Source organism: Sorex fumeus, unplaced genomic scaffold (genome assembly GCF_029834395.1).
Source record: "Sorex fumeus unplaced genomic scaffold, SorFum_2.1 ptg000034l, whole genome shotgun sequence".
Classification (NCBI taxonomy): Eukaryota; Metazoa; Chordata; class Mammalia; order Eulipotyphla; family Soricidae; genus Sorex; species Sorex fumeus.
The window spans coordinates 32023705-32040699 of NW_026606091.1; the positions used below are offsets into that span (position 1 = coordinate 32023705).

General features: G+C 48.5%; 1 protein-coding gene across 1 annotated transcript; it reads right to left on the minus strand.

Moving 5' to 3' along the window:
* Positions 1-55: 55 nt before the first annotated feature.
* On the minus strand, positions 56-16727 carry TSTD2 (thiosulfate sulfurtransferase like domain containing 2). Its single transcript, XM_056117465.1, has 10 exons — positions 16678-16727; positions 14020-14213; positions 10882-11192; positions 7552-7672; positions 5290-5415; positions 4238-4343; positions 3653-3771; positions 2645-2803; positions 1884-2022; positions 56-396 (listed from the first exon to the last, which is right to left on the minus strand). Exons 2-10 carry the CDS (start codon positions 14173-14175, stop codon positions 56-58), a joined length of 1578 nt encoding a protein of 525 aa, XP_055973440.1. The 5' UTR covers positions 14176-14213; positions 16678-16727.
* Between the last annotated feature and the right edge of the window lie 268 nt (positions 16728-16995).

Here is a 16995-nt window from a genome sequence, read left to right on the forward strand (position 1 = left end):
TGGGCCCTGTTAGTCTCGGGCTGACTCGTCTCTCTTGCTGGCGGCCATCTCCTGCCTAGCTCTGGGAGGGCCCGGCAGGAGGCCACTGGGGCCCCTTTGGGCAGCACCCTGCCTCCTCACCCACACCAGACCTGGGCTCCGGGCCCGAGGGGGGCTGTGGCGGGGACAGACACCCTTCACTGGGAATGCGGGGCCGGCGGGCCGTGCACTCGCATTCCTCCTTAAAGGTGCTCCAGGCTGGCTTGGAGGCGAGCTGGTCCCCTTTGTCTTGACACCTGCCACAGCAGGCGGTGCGCCCCTGCGCCTGGCAGGCGGGACAGGTCAGGACAAGCTGGCGGCACTGGGGCGTTGAGCAGAGCTTGTACTGGTCCCACGGGGCTGCACAGTAGGAGCATTCTGGGCAAGAAAGCAGAGTGGTCAGCGACACACATGTTCCAGTGCATGCACCCCCTAGGAATTCCCCACCCCCCCAGCCCCACAGGGGTCCAGACACCTCTCTTCACCCATCCGACTCTCCAGGAGCCTCTGGGGCCTGGGGGAGGTTTCCAAACAGCAAGTCTCTGTTACCTAGTGACAAACTGCCCCACACCGGACTTTTCTGGGATGAGACTGTGTGGAAGGATTCAAAAGCCATTCCAGTGGGAATGTCAGAAAACTGGCGGGAATGTCTTTCCGTAACAATTCTCAAGCCGGCTAGCCCCTCTCATGCGGCGGCCTCTGCAGGTCACTGCCATCAGTGGGAGACAGGGCTATCTGAACACTTGGTGCCAGCTACCGGCAGCCCCTTCCCCACCTGGAGCCTTTCTGGCTGCAGTCAGCAGGCAATCAGTCCTGCTATGCACATGATCTACTCTCCCCACCTGTTTTCTCCATGAAGTCCAGCCACCGCGGACAACGCGGCCTCGACTAGCTTGGGGGGGTGGGGGGCTTTCCCTCCTTCCCGGTTCCCACGCAGCCCATGTGCCCAGTTTCTGGAAGCGCTTCCGCCCTGAAACCCCTTCAGTCTGCTCAGTGACTTGTTTAGGACTGAGGCTCCATCGAGCCCCTGAAAAAATCTGCAGGAGCTTGAAATGAGGCATACGTGAGACCACTCAAATAAAGGAGAGGACAGGGAAACTCACACTCACTGACTGCGTGATCCAATCAGTCCCTGATCACGGGTCTCATGGGAAACGGCTGCACCCACGTCCCCTTCCCTGTTCCAAACGGGGCCTCCAGGACCCACCATGACTTCCAGCTGGGGGTCATTCCTACCATGCTCTCCCGACCGCGCCCTCCCAGCATGGCATGCCAGTGTGCACCCAACAGGGCGGGGAGCCAGCCACAGGCTCCCACTCCCGGTACTCGCCACCCCCGTGGCTCCCCGCCTCTGAGACTACAGAACACCCACCACCACGTCATATGCCCTCGGAACTAGGGGTTCTTGCTTTCATTCTGTGCTATCCACTGGCCTGGCACAGACTGGTGAAGACTAAGGGCAACTATTTTTTGAAATGCAGAAAGGACAGCAGAAACCAATTCTGTAATAACACAATATAATAATACCAAAAAAAATTTTTTTTTTAATATGTGTGGCATTGTGAGTTTTTTTTTTTTTGGTTGTGGCTGCTGCAGTGCATGGGGGACCCTATGTGGAACCAACACATAGGGGCAGCACGTTGGGCAAGCGGTCTACCCACTGTGCTAACCTTCCAGCCCAAGACTGCCCCCATTTTAAAGGACTTGCCCAACAAGTAAACAGCCAATGCTCCTAATACAGGTCTTCATGCCCCTGCCACTTCTCCCGGTTTTTCTCTGTAAGTGACCAGGGCTGGTTCACCTACCTCAACATGGTGACCTACTGAGGATACCTGGTCAAGAGTGCTGGGCCCAGGCTGACCTACCTGACACTACATCACTGTTGTAGCACAAGGCGTAACGCTCATCGAAAACAAACAGCTTCCCTCGGTAAAACCCATCCGGAAATTCTTCCAGATACTTGTGGATGCCGCCTTTGAGCTGGAACACTTCCTTGCACACGCCCTGTGTGAATGCCACAGAACACGTGCGGAGACCGGCCGAGACCAGACAGAGTGCCCCCCTCACCCACCCACCCCCCTCCAAGGGCTGTGTGCTGAGGACTGGAGGAATGCTGAAGAGGACTCTCTGAGAACTGCTGACCGAGGGGTCCTGGGACCAGCTGGGCGGGTGATGACAGCAGCCAGCGCCTCCCTTCACACTAGAGCCCCAGAGCCCAGCTCTTTTTTTTCTGTCCCCTAAATATAGGAAGACACCTGTTGGGACACGGAATGTTACCACATTTGTTCTTCTCAAGGTCAAGTAAAGGATTAGGGAAAAGAGGGACGTTAACTAATCTATCCCTTTTGTACCTGATGAGCTTCTTAAGAACGTTAAGTGCTTTTCCCATCTTGAGATCTGAGAACTTTAGATTTCATGCTTATAAACTCTAGGCTGGAAACTCTACAGGGGGAGAGTGAGCTCCTGGCTAGGGCAGGACAGGCCACAATGGCGGGGAGGCAACACACACACACACACACACACACACACACATACACACACGTCTCACACACACACACACACACACGAGTGGGGTTTTCTTCATTCACCTCCAGGCCTCCCATGCCCAAGGAAGGGTGTGACTTACCTTGGCTTTGAGGTAGGCTGAGCCCCGCTCACAACGGATGCCCCCAGTGCAATACATCAACACCCTCTTCTCTCTGAAAAGTTCTAGATTTTTATCAACGTAGCTTGGGAAGTAACTGAATTTTCTGATGTCTGGAGCTAGGCAGCCCCGGAACCGCCCCTACAATACAGAAGCAGCAGAAAGAGAAGGAAAGATGTCGGGCAGTAACTAAGGAAATAAGAAAATTGAGGGAGGGAGGGCGGGGAGAGGGGGCCACAGCGAAGGGACATACCCAGCTATGCTCAGGCCTTACTCCTGTCTCTGTGCTCAGGGGTCACTCGGACCATATATGGTGCCAGGGATGGAACCCGGGATGACCGTGTGCAAGGGAAGCGCCCTAACTGCTGTACTCTCCAAGGTTCTTTGTGTCTCCCCTTGCAAGGGCCATATGCTAGCTGCCCTTCCCATTCTGCACTCTGATATTTCGATTTCAAAATCTGGAGCTTAGAAACTAAGCTGATGGGCTCATGGACACCTCCTCAAAGTTCTCAGGAAAAGTGAAGACGCTGCTCAGAGACTTTACACGATCTTAGACACAGCAAGGGGAGGCACGGGAAATACACTGTGGCATATACACTGATTCCTGTGTTCTAGGAGTTTTCCACCAGAGTCAGAGTTCAGAGTCCAAAAAGGTAAGCATTAGGAGAACTGTGCAATTTGGTCATGGGAGGGGGAGGGAGCACGGGTACACACACACACACCCCAACCCCCCACCCCCCACCCCCCGAGAGTATGCCATTTCCAATATGTAGCTAGAGGGACAGTGAACATTTCACTGACTCAGTTCTTTATTTTGTGAGGCATGGTGGAATCTGGATCATACCTGGCAGTGCACAGGGCTTATTCCTAGCTCTGCGCTCAGGGATCACTGCTGGCAGGATTCAAGGGATCTGATGTGGTGCCAGGGATCAAGATGGCACTGGCTCTGTGCCAGGCAAGTGCCTTAACCCCTGTACTATTCTTACTTACTATTTTGCTTTCATAGAAGTTTCTGCAATCCAAGAGAATAGTATCACTTTGTTCCTGATTTTCCTGAGACAAAAACTTTTCTACTTCTTTATGAAATTCACCTGGGGATAAATGGATTCCTAAAAATAAACCAGAAATTAAAGTGAAAATCAATTTGAAAAACACCACCAAATGACTTGAATCGTTCTTAATAACCTCGAGAAAGGGAAGGATGAGAATACTCTGGTGCACGTCAGACTTCTTTGGCCCTGGAAGCCACATTCTTCCTGCAGCGGTATGCTTGTGTGTCTTTTCAGCTGATGAATGACTTGCAAGCAGTAATTACACACCTCTCAAATTGCTATCTTTGGGAAAAGAAAACGAAGTCTTGCCAAACCATCAAGAAGACAGGTCAAAAAGATGTAATTTCAGTCACCATAGCACCAGAGAGAAGTGTGGGAGCATTGCGTGTTAGCCGTGCCCAGCTATTTGAAAGAGAGGCTTCATCACAATTCTTACGAATCATTGTCTAACTTTCCCGTTTGTCTACAGATTGTTCTGTTCCTATTAAGAAAGGCAAACGTTCTCTTTTAAAAGCAAGCATACCAGGCTTCTTGTAGGAGATCTCATTGGGATGAATCCCCAGGGGCACAATTTCCTCAAACACACCAACACGCAATTCTGGAAAACAGCAAGCTCCTCCTTTGCTGGTCTGGCCAATAAAAAACAAGGTAGCATACAGTCATCTTCTCTTGCCTCCAGATATGAGGCAAGCCACCAAATGTAAGTATTACATCTGTTTTGTAATAATGCAATTAGCTAATCTCGAGACCTCAAATTGGGAGTAATTTTTTTGACATGAGAAAGGACTTTCTGGCATGTGGCAAATAATTCGACATTAACACCTCCCATGCTCAAAAACGTTAGGCATATTTTTGTTTGGGGGCAACAACTCGCAGCAATGCTCAGGGATTACTTCTGGTGGTGCTTGGGGGAGCATACCCACAGGATGCTAGAGATCAAACCTGAGTCAGCTACAGACACGGCAAGCTCCCTACTAGCCATACTGTCTGGCTTTTAAAATATTTCTCTAGCTGTAAGCACATTAACTATAAATCTAAAACGCTTTGAGGCCCTTTCAGCACATAAGTTAAGTCCGGCTTTGGTTTGGACCCCGGCCCTTCTCCCATCCTCACCAGCACTGGCTACAGCAGTCTCTCCCACCACCTTGTCTTTCTCACAGTGACACACAGACCAAGTGGCTCAGCTGTGAGAACAGCTTTATATTACTCCCCTATTAAGTGCTTGTCTTCACTCCAAGCCAAGCATGGCGAGCCCCGGGAGGAGGCAGGTCTCTCTCAAGTGAGGGGACACACTCAGTTCGAGAGTTCAGACCGTGTGAGCTGGAACATCCTTATTCCCTAATGGAGACTGAGGGTGACAGTGGACTGAGCAGATCCCTGACTGCCTGAGATGCCAGTGGAAGAACAGGAATGAGCACGCTCCTTCTGTACTGACCCTCGTCCATGGGGACGGGAGAGAGGTCTATTCAGAGCTGCTAATTTTCCCTAGCAAGCTCCTCTACACGGCCTAGCAAGGACAGAGGACAGGGGCAGAAGAAGTGAGCTCTAAGCCCACTTTACTTCCAATTCTCTTACCTTAAAATCGTCCTGACACAGATAATCCTTAAACAGCGGGAAGGAAAGCATGGCTTCCATGTAGAGCCTGGTGGCTAGTTTGCTTCCACCTACGGTTCCATTGATTCCTTCTGTACCAATTCGAACCTGAGACACGAGACAACAAGACAAAGAGAATGTAGCCAGCTCTTAGTTTCAACTTGCTCAGGCCAGAACATGCTCTTGTGTGTGAAACAGGTAAACACAAAGACCCCATGGAGGCAGCACTGTGTCACCGCACAAACATACTGCGTTTCCTAAAATGGTCTATGGCTCTCTAAAATGAAGTACTCGGTGCGTGCAGGGCAAGAGAATGGAATGAAGCGATGAAGCGTCTGCAAAGTGGCATTTGAGCTTCACCTAAAACTGGGTCAGAAAATCTGGAATCAAGATTCATCTTTGCCACCTTCTTGCCACTTACCTACTTCTATGAACCTCCATTTTTTTTTAACCACATAAGGAAGATAAGAGAGAATCAACAGTGAGAAAAACAACTGCGCATGGTCATGTCCGAGAGCACAGAGATGCAAAGAATGTGTTGAGGAAAGCCCACTGGGCAGCCCAGCATGGAGTACAAGCTCTGGGTGGAACTTGTCCTGCTATGTGTCAGTTTGCACATGAGGACCTGTTACACAGGCGCCTCTCAGTCTGTTTCTGTGGAACAAGTTAATGTGTACATGTTCATCTCAAACCCAGGATTCCCTTTGAGAAGCATCGTTGGCTGAGGTTTAGACTCTGGAAGGTTCTCTGCTTAGGGGCTGGAGCGACAGCACAGCGGGTAGGGCGTTTGCCTTGCACGTGGCCAACCCAGGTTCGATTCCCAGCATCCCATCTCCTGAGCACTGCCAGGAGAAATGCCTCAGTCCATGAGCCAGGAGTAACCCCTGAGCATCGCTGGGTGTGACCCAAAAAGCAAAAATAAAATAAAATAAAACAAAGGTTCTCTGCTTAAAGCACCCTGCACAGCTAGCTGCTCGGATATAAGAAGATCCTTTGGATAGATTAATCTGAAAGAGGCCTGAGTTCTCAACAGAAAAGTTGTACTTTTCTCTAGAGAGAAAGTACAACTTTCTGTGTAGAACTATGGTGATTTAATTCTGAAAAGAGGTCATTTGATTCAAGGGTATATACTCTTACCACCAAGTATATAATAATGACATCTACCACTGCATAATACTTGGGGAAAAAATGTAAAACCTGCCCTTTTAATTTCCAGACCCAGAGAATAGACTTTGTTGTGTGTACCCTGACTCAGGGCACGGGTGGAAATGGGATACGTTTCATAAGCAATGCCAACTTCCTTGTGGTGGCAAGCCAGGATTTCATGATTGGGTGCCAATGTCCAGGGTCCCTAAGAAAGTGAACTGCACTCTAGGGAAGCCTATTCTGGGAATGGAAAAGGAGCAGAGAGGATGTGGTTTCTCTGCTTTACAACCTACGGTATCTTCCACCAGCTTATTTTTAAGGAATACATAAAATAACAGAATTGAATCACTACAAGAGGCCAGGAAATCTACCCTGAAATTGTTTCTGACTTTGGCAGATCTGAAGAGATAGATATTTCATTATGCCTGTCTTTAGTAGGCTCATAGACACATTTGCTACTTCAATCCCAGAACCGAAGTGAAAAAAAGCACATCTCAACCTTCCAGAGCAGGGACAAAGGGACCTTCAAACTCATGAACGACACTGCAATCCCTAAAATTCCTTAGTGCAAACCTTCAAACTGGCTCTGTGCTAGGAAGACCCTATACTTCTGAGGTGAGGAGCAAGAGTTAGCATTTACTGAACATCTCCTGAAATGGGAGATTTGCATCACACCCGGGATAGTGTCACCCAGGCCCTGTCTGACAATACAGAAAATAGAAGCTCATAGAAATCAGGTCACTTCGAGACACATGGCGCCTCATGGGATGGAGGGTGGAACTGGCCCTTCCCTCCCACCCCAACAAGACCCCGAGTCGCCGCCCACAAACGGCTCCTCCAGCTACTTATTGAGCTCCTTAACGGCTATGATCCTAGAGGCATACAAATGAGTCTTGGAACCCAGTGGCTTTTGGTAGAAATCCCTCCAGACTTAATTGTTGAAATAGCATACATAACCCTAAGTTCAGAGCAGTTTAGTATTTTACTTAAATGCCGAGCAGAATCTTGCTCACTCCTAAGACCCCGTGAATGACTTTTTTTTTTTGAGCCGAAGGTACGATGACCCAGTGAAGGATGGGGTGTGGGAGAAGGTGTTACTTTGCCTGTGAGATGTAGGTGCTGACACAGAGCTGTCTGCCAGGCATAGATCCAGTGGGGATCCTCCAGGTCACGGTAGCAGTAATAAAGCAGCACCTCTCCTTCATTACTGTCCTGGCCACTGTAAAAAGAAAACCACAGGGAAATAGTGTTCGAGAGACTGGCAGAAAGTAACCACGGTTCATGAAGGCAGTGTCAGAGGGAATGCTGAGCAGAGAATGTGTGCCTGCCTTTGTTCCACCTATTATTCTCCTGCAGGAGAACACACATCCCACCTCCGTTTGCCTGCACTAAATACCAGACCTTGTGGGAAGGGTGTTTCTGGGGATTTTCTCATTTCTAATAGCCAGGAGACAGGCATTTTATAGGAGAGCTAGAAATAGGAGGCCATTCTGGTGTTCACTCTGACGTGAGGTGGCATCTATTTTTGAATCTCTCACGTATAAATAAAAATATTTCACTTTTCCATGATCATACCCAGAAGAGAAGGCATTCATCTCCACTGTACAGTCAACTCTTGCCAGCTGAGACAGTTACAAAGTCAAAGTCAGAAACCTTGAACACCTGCTTCCGGACACTGGGACTCTGCCTTGTAAGGTCTTAAAATAACCAATGGTAGGACCTGGGCAAGTCTCGAATCATTTGGGATCCCTGATCTCCTCTTCTTTACAGTCAGGGAACTGATTTTTAAAGCACGGTCAGTAGCACAGTCCTTCCGTTGTTCATCGATTTGCTCGAGTGGGCCCAGTAACGTCTCCATCGTGAGACTTGTTGTTACTGTGTTTGGCATAGTGAATATGTCACGGGTAGCTTGCCAGGTTTTGCTGTGCAGGCGAGATATTCTCGGTAGCTTGCAGGGCTCTCCGAGAGGGGCGGAGGAATCGAACCTGGCTCTGCCGGGCCAGCCGCGTGCAAGGCAAATGCCCTACAAAACACCTGCATTTCGCAAAGTGTATTCCAAAGCTCTCTTGAGACATTCCATGCTTAAGAAATATTACAGACGGCAGTAGTTCTCTTTCTGAGAGTTACGTGACAGTCCCTTAGCTATCTCAAAGGCTCAGGGAACAGTCTTATATTTAAGTTTACTGCTTCCCAACATATCTGTCTTTAGTACCTCTTTTCAATACCTGGCATCCTGCTTAGTATTACAGGTAATGCTGCAGCAGCTGATAATGGAGGTTTTGTGCACTCTAAGACTTTCTCTTCAGTATCTTCATGTGTGTCAGGCTTAGACTCTTCCAAATCGTTATTCTCGATTTAAGAGTCTATTTTCTTTTCTCCAAATTCTCGTAACCTAGTATTATCTGCATAACCGATAATTACATAGTCTGCCTCAAGTCATCTGCTAAATGTTTCATGGATCCTTTTATAAAACTAGAAAGCAAATTCCTGAAGTGCAGAACCATGAAAACTGACGGGACTACATTTTTGTATAGCAACTTAAGACTCCACAAATATGCATTAGTGTCATTTGAACTGTGAAAGCAGGCAGAACAGGCATTATTATTCCAATTGTAGAGGCAAGGAACCAAAGATGCAAGGTATCTTAGTGTCTAGTTCAAATCTGAGTCCAATTCTTACTCCTTTCCTTTCACAGAAACAAGGGAAATTTGGTACCGAATACTCCTGACTAACATGCTCCTGACTAAAGTTGAACACTTCTTCCTTGACCAAGTAGTTCAGGAATTGCTTAACATCAGAAACCTGCCTCTAGAACTGGGCTTCTTAATCGCTTTCAATTCATAACCCTCTTTTGCCTGAGCAATTTTTATGCCACCTGTATAAGACAGATATACAAACACTGACTGATAAAACACCAGAAAGTTTTACTTTAGGGCCACAGAGACAGCACAGGAGTTAAGGTGCCTGCGTTGTGTGCAGCTGTGGTTCAATCCCATATACCACATGTGCCCCATGAACTGCAGGGAGCAAACCCAAACACAGAGCCAGGAGAGATCAAAAGCACTGTCAGGTATATCCCCAAAATCACAAAGAAAATTTATTTAAGGACTAGTTTTTAAAAAGTTACATGAGGGGCTGGAGAGATAGCACAGCGGGTAGGGCGTTTGCCTTGCACACGGTCGACCCAGGTTCAAATCCCAGCATCCCATATGGTCCCCTGAGCACTGCCAGGAGTTACACCTGAGTGCAGAGCCAGGAGTAACCCCTGTGCATTGCTAGGTGTGACCCAAAAAGCAAAAAAAAAAAAAAAGTTAAATGACAGGTATATGGGCTCACAGTCTAAGACGTTAGGCTCTAGAATTCTGGAGTATCAAGATTTGATGAGGTTTTTGAAGGCAAAATCTAAATCTACAATCTGAAGTACAAGTTCTAAAAATGAACTCTCTTTCTAAAACATATCCAGAGAGCCACATGTGATAACTATTTTTTTGGTCAAGGCTTATTCCTGGCTCTATGCTCAGGGATCACTCCTGGAGGGCTTGGGGGACCATACAGGGTGCCAGGGAACAAACCCAGGAAATGCCCTACCTTCTGAACTATCATTCTAGTCCTGGTAACTATTTTTTTAAGTTCTGAAATTATCCAGGGTAGAGGAAGCATCAACTTCTCTGATCGTCCCACTTCCCTCTTAAACTAATATTCTCTTTTCCTAGAAAAGACAGGGAACAGGATGGCTTCCAAAAAACCTAGAGGTTCAGGATGTGCCTCAGCAGGAGATGGCTCACCCTACAGCATGGCCCTGGGGTAGATGTCCAGCAGTGCTGGGGAAATAAACCTAATGAATGTGGGTAGCAGTGTGGGCATGTGCTACTGGACACTGACAGTCTTCTACCCAACACAGGATGTTTCTCAGTCTAGGTCAGGCCGGAGGGGAAATCTGTGCCTTAAAGAGACTGCCATTTTGAGGGCTGGAGCGACAGAATAGCAGAATGGGCGTCTGCCTTGCACACGGCCAACCTGCAACCTGTTCTATTCCCACAATCCCTGAGCACCACCAGGAGTAATTCCTGAGTGCAAAGGCAGGAATAACCCCTGTGCATTGCTGGGTGTGACCCAAAAAGCAAAAAAACAAACAAAAACTCAAACCATTAATGCTCTTCGGGGCTGGAGTGATAGCACAGCGGGTAGGGCATTTGCCTTACACGTGGCTGACACAGGTTCGATTCCAGCATCCCATATGGTCCCCCGAGCACTGCCAGGAGTAATTCCTGAGTACAGAGCCAGGAGTAACTTCTGTGCAGGTGTGACCCAAAAAGAAAAAAAAAAAAAAAGAGACGGCCATTTTGAAGGTTTGAAGGATGGGTACCTCATTGCTGAAAAACATCTTTAAAACAAAGCCAAGAAACACAGGATGAATTTCTTTCTTACCTCATCAGCTCATCAGGGCTAAAGCGACTTATATCAGGGAGCCAGGCAGATACTTCTTGGGTACGAGAAAGGTCCTCTTTTAGAGGGCTTCTTCTGTCTTCAGACTTAAGGTGCTCTGCGGTACATGAAGTCCCCGCCAGTTGCTGAAGAATAGCAGCAGTCTGGCAGCAAATCTCGGCAGCATGTTGTGTAGCTACATGTCTGTGGAAGCTGGACTGGATGGTGAATAGCTGCTGACAACACTTCCAACACTTCTTGTGACATCCAGGAGGCGCCAGAATCTCTTTGGTTTTGACGAAAAGGGCAAAAGCCTGCAATCACATTTCCAACTTGTCACACTTAGGTAACCGAGTTTAGGGCTAATGAAATCTGGAGTGGCAGGTGGTGCTTGGAAGGTGGTCAAGTGTTATGCATGAAACCCCACCAGTAACATTATTATAAACCACAGTTCCTAAAAGGAGGGCAGGGGGAGAAAGCCTGGTGTAAAAGCAAACTGGTGGGTAGAAGGGAAACTGGGAACATTGGTGGAAGAAAATGGACAACACTTTAGGAGCCAGTGTTGGTACATTGTGTGTCTGAAACTCAATCATGAATGACTTTGTAGATCATGGTGCCTCAATAATGAGTTAAGAGACCAGGATGACAGCACAGTGAGTAAAGCATTTGCCTCGCACACAGCCAACCTATGTTCTATCTCCAGCGTCCTATATGGTACCCCAGTGCACTAGGAGTAATTTCTGAGTGCAGAGCCAGGAGTAACCCGAGTATTGCTAGGTATGACCCAAAAAGCCAAAAAAAAAAAAAAAAGTTAAAAAAAAGGTTAGGGTTAATGAGATCATCCCATCTATTGCCCCTCTACTCTCATCGCAAAAATTATAGTTTTTTAAAATATGATTTTTGGTGGCTGGTCCTGGAGGTCTTCGGCTGCCATAGCCCTGGTCGGGGCGGGGAGGAAAGCTCAACCCGCTCCCCTCCAAGGGACTCCGGGAAGGAACACCCAGGCGCGGGGGCAGAGACTGCACTGTTCTCGTCCGGGATCTGGATTTTATAGTCTCTGAGTCTTGGCCGCTGATGGGATTACACGGCGCCAGGGGGCCAGGTGGTGGGTGTGACCCCCGCCTACTGGAATTTGGAGGATCTGGGTGGAAGATGCTCGACTCCAATTCGAGTAGGCTTGGAGGTCTCGGCCCCGGAACCCGCGTGGCTTTGTCCCTCTGCCAGTACCTTCATGTGTGCGGAGAGTGGTCTCAGCATGGTGGTGGCTGGTCCTGGAGGTCTTCGGCTGCCGTAGCCCTGGTCGGGGCGGGGAGGAAAGCTCAACCCGCTCCCCTCCAAGGGACTCCGGGAAGGAACACCCAGGCGCGGGGGCAGAGACTGCACTGTTCTCGTCCGGGATCTGGATTTTATAGACCACTCTCCGCACACATGAAGGTACTGGCAGAGGGACAAAGCCACGCGGGTTCCGGGGCCGAGACCTCCAAGCCTACTCGAATTGGAGTCGAGCATCTTCCACCCAGATCCTCCAAATTCCAGTAGGCGGGGGTCACACCCACCACCTAGCCCCCTGGCGCCGTGTAATCCCATCAGCGGCCAAGACTCAGAGACTATAAAATCCAGATCCCGGAACCGCGCGGCCGCGACATCTTAACAGAACTTTTTTTTTATAACATCTTATTGTCTTATTCCTACTTTGGACAAACTTGCAGGCTATCGAATGTAGCCTGCCCACAGGGCAGAGTCTGGCAAACTCCCCGTGGCGTACCAAATATGCCAAATACCAGTAACAATGATGGGTCTCATTCTCCTAAATAGCCTTGAATATAATCTCAGGGCTAGGATGAAAGAGACGTTACTGGGGCCTGCTCGAGGCAATCAACGAATAACAGGATGATGAAATGAAATGAAATGAAATGATTTTTAAAAAATATTTTAAAAAAAATTATCGTCACCTAGTAGTATAAAAAAAAATTATCTGTCACTGTCCTCCCATTGTTCATCGATTTTCTTGAGCAGGCCCAGTAATGTCTCCATTGTGAGACTTTGTTGTTACTGTGTTTGGCATATCAAATACATCACGGGTAGCTTGCCAGGCTTTGCCGTGCGGGAGAGATACTCTCGGCAGCTTGCCGGGCTCTCCGAGAGGGGCGGAGGAATCGAACTGGGGTCGGCCATGTTGTCTGCGTGCAAGGCAAACGCCCTACCCGCTGTGCTATCGCTCCAGCCCATAAAAATATTATAATTAAAAAAATTATTCTATGAGCATTTCAAGTTTGCCAAGATTATATAGAAAATTCCCATAGGGATTCCATTCCTACTTCTCCAGTAATCCCAAAGAGTTCAGATAGCTCCACTCTATCTAAGGTCACTAGATGGTCACTATCTAAGGTTGCCATGTTCATAAATCTTCAATCTGGAGTGCTTAATCATTATTCCCTAAAGTCACAACCAACAGTGGAACAATAGCACAGCAGGTAGGGCTTTTGCCTTGCAAGCGGCCAACCCAGGTTCCATTCCCAGCATCCCATATGGTCCCCTGAGCACCGCCAGGAATAATCCCTGAGTGCAGAGCCAGGAGTAACCTCTGTGCATCACCGGGTCTGACCCACAAAGCAAAAAATAAATAAATTAAAAAAAAAAATCACAACCAAGGCAATTTGATGGGTTTTGCTGTTTTGGGGTACACCTGGCAGTTGTCAGAGTTTACTCCTGACTATGAGCTCAGGAATCACTCTTGGCGGGTCCTGGTGGACCATACCGGGTGCAGGGTCAGCCACTTGCAAGGCAAGTGCCCACTCCATTTCACCTACTCTCCAGCCCCTAGACCAAGGCAATTTTAAACGATGTATTATCATGTGTCTCCATCTGATTTGCAGCCGTATGTTCCTATGATTAAGTTCAGGTTATTAACGAGACGCTGGGTTCCTCTCAACTGTCCTCATGCATTCCATCATGTGCCACCCATTCTCTAGGGTGCCCAGTCTCTGAATAAAGGTCAGTTAACAGCCCAACTCAACTGTATGAGGAGCACTGCCCACCTGCTGTGTCACTAGCCCACAACTCCCTCAGCACAGCCTCACCCACTGCTTCTAAATGCACCTGAATAAAGTATACACCCAAGATCCCCAACACCACTTTTACCTTTTTCTTTGCATATGAGTATTTCTTCTTCAAATGAACATCTAATTCTGCTTTAAGACAGCTAGTGGGATCAACAGGATCTGTGTCTTTTAAATCCAGGCCTGAAAATCTCAAAGCACAGGCCTCCGGGTCATCTGATGAAGTGGGAGAAGGCATCGGTCTGGTTGGCAGGCTGCTCTTAGGTAATTTTCACCCTGGAAGTAAGCAAGGAGAAACAAGAGGGGAAATCTTTGGTTCCTATTTCAGATAAAACTACAGCTAACTTACCCTGCAAATGAGCCTGAACCCAAAGAACCATCTCTTATTCATTCAAACATAGGCACCGAGCGCCTAACTCTACACTATTCTACACCCCAGGGAGAGAGCAAGGGAAAGAATCTCTGGTTTCTTAGAATTTACATTCTGGTGGGGACAGAGGAAACACGAATAAACTAATTTTTAAAGAAAAGTCAGATTGTAGCGGCCAGCACGATAGTATAGAAGGCAGGGAGTTTGCCTTGTACACGGCCAAACTGGGTTTGATCCCCATCATCCTATATGGTTCCCCCAGTCCTGCCAGAAGTGATGCCTGAATGCAGACCCAGTAATAAACCCTGAACACCACCAAGTGTGGCCCAAACAACAAACAAAATCAGATGGTAAAAAGTGCTGTTCAGACTAATAAGCAGGTCAAGAAGTCGCAATGAGGCAAGGCAGAGCTCTTTAAAACACAGGGCTAGATAGTACAGTGGGCAGGGTGCTTTCCGTGCAGAAGACCAACCCAGGTTCAATTCCTGACACCCTATATGGCCCCCAAACGTCACTATCACTATCACTATCAGCCCATTGTTCATCGATTTGCTTGAGCAGGCACCAGTAATGTCTCCATTCATCCCTGTCACGTGCTAGTTTAGTCCGATGGCATATTGGGGGCTCTTTCAGGGTCAGGCGAATGAGGACCATCATTGTTACTGTTTTTGGCATATCGAGTACACCATGGGTAGCTTGCCAGGCTCTGCCATGCGGGCAGGATACTCTCGGTAGCTTGCCAGGCTCTCCGAGAGGGATGGAGGCTTTTGGGACAGCCTCTAATCACCTTTAGAGGTGTTCCCAGTCAGGCATATATGCAGGCAGGATATTCTCAGGCCCCCAAACATAAAATGAATAAACAAACCCGGGGAAGCACAGTGCTTGAACAGATGCCAGAATCAGGGGTTAGTGCAGAAAAAATTGCAGAATACCAGAAAAGTACCAGGTACGGTTAAAATAAACCCTACCATGTGCCAGTACCTTCAGTTATAAACACTTCTCCCCAGTACACTGTGCTAGGGCTGTCTAGGGCCCTACCTGGAGGAAATGACTAACTCATCCCAGCTTAAGTAGCTGTAAGAAATATACAAATTGCTACTGTGGTCAAACCTCACCACCAGGACACACAAAACCCAACAGGCCTCAACCCTTTCTTTTATAAAGCTCCTGTTACCGGCGACTTGCTTGGAGAAGCAAGGCCTTTAAATTCTGCAGCACCATCAAAAGATACTAAACTCCCTCATTTATAAAAGGCTGGTGACAGTACTCCTTGGCTGATTTTAGGCAGGGACTCATGAGCATCTGTAAAGTGTGGGGCACACACTTTAGGGCCGAAAGAACAGAGACATCAGCATTTCTGTTTAATAACATTATGGTCTGGTGGTTCTCCCCCACTCCCACCCCCAAGTACTGCCGAAGTGATCCCTGAGGGACAAGCCCTGAGCACTGCTGAGTGTGGGTGTCCCTCCTCCCCCCCCAAAAAACACACACACAAATTTAAGTTAAATTTAAAACTAATAAAGAAAAATCATGTACTCCCCGCCCCCTTGTCCTATCCAGGGCCAGACTGTGGCTACTCATTCCTGAAAGGGTCAGGAATGAGTTCACTTCTGCATCTTGAGCACCTAGAACCCTGCTTGGCACACAAGAGGAGCTAAGTGTAAAGAAAAAACCTGTTGAAATTTATAAAGTAATGAAAAGGTGACTGGGTAGCCACAAGGCCACACCAAGGATTTAAGGTTTGAGCTGAGATCTTAACGTCAGGAGCAGATTTACATGTTGAGACTTTAAGGCAAACAGTATAAAATTTGTGTGTGTGTGCATATTTGGTGGGGGGAGGTGGGGGGTGAGGGGGAAAAGGTGGGTGGGTGGAGGGAAACCACTCAGAGGTGCAGGATAACTGAACTCTGGCATGCTGGGCAGCGCCATAGCACAGCAGGTAGGGCACTTGCCTTGCACGAAGCCAAGCCAGGGTTCCATTTCAAGCATCCCATATAGTTCCCTGAGCCCACCACGGTGACCCCTGATCCAGGAGTAAGCTCTGAGCTTATTATGACCTCCTTCCCTACACCCCCAAAGAAAAATAATCAAAAACTCTGGGCGGCAAAGCAAACGTTCCAGCTGGCCATCTCTCAGTTTCCCAAAGTGAGAACAAACCTGGATTTGGGGGTGGGGAGAGCTTTAATTTTGGAGGGTGTGCATATCCTGCGGGGCTCAGTGTTGATTCCTGGTGGGAGATGGGGTAGGGAGTACATGGTGCAGGGGACGGAATCGGGGTCAGCTGCAAGGCAGATGCCTGTGTCCCTGTGCTGTCTCTCTGGCCCCACCAGCCTGACTTCTTGAGTGGCTGAGTGACTGGAGTGTATTGACCGAGAGGATCCAGTTAACCGTGACTTCCAAGGCCAAGTCTTTTTTCCTTTTTGGGCCACACCCGGTGATGCTCAGGGACTGTTCCTGACTCTGCACTCAGGAATGACTCCTGGCGGTGCTTGGGGACCACAAGGGATGCCCGGGATCGAACCTGGGTCAGCTGCGTGCCAGGCAAACACCCTCCGCGCTGTGCTATCGCTCCGGCCCCCAAGAGCAATCTTTGGAGGCCGGCTGCTGGGTTTATTCCCGAAGCGGCGGCGGGAAGATCCTTGGGTCGCCCGGGCCTTGGAGGAGGGTGGAAGGAAGGAAAAGGGGTCC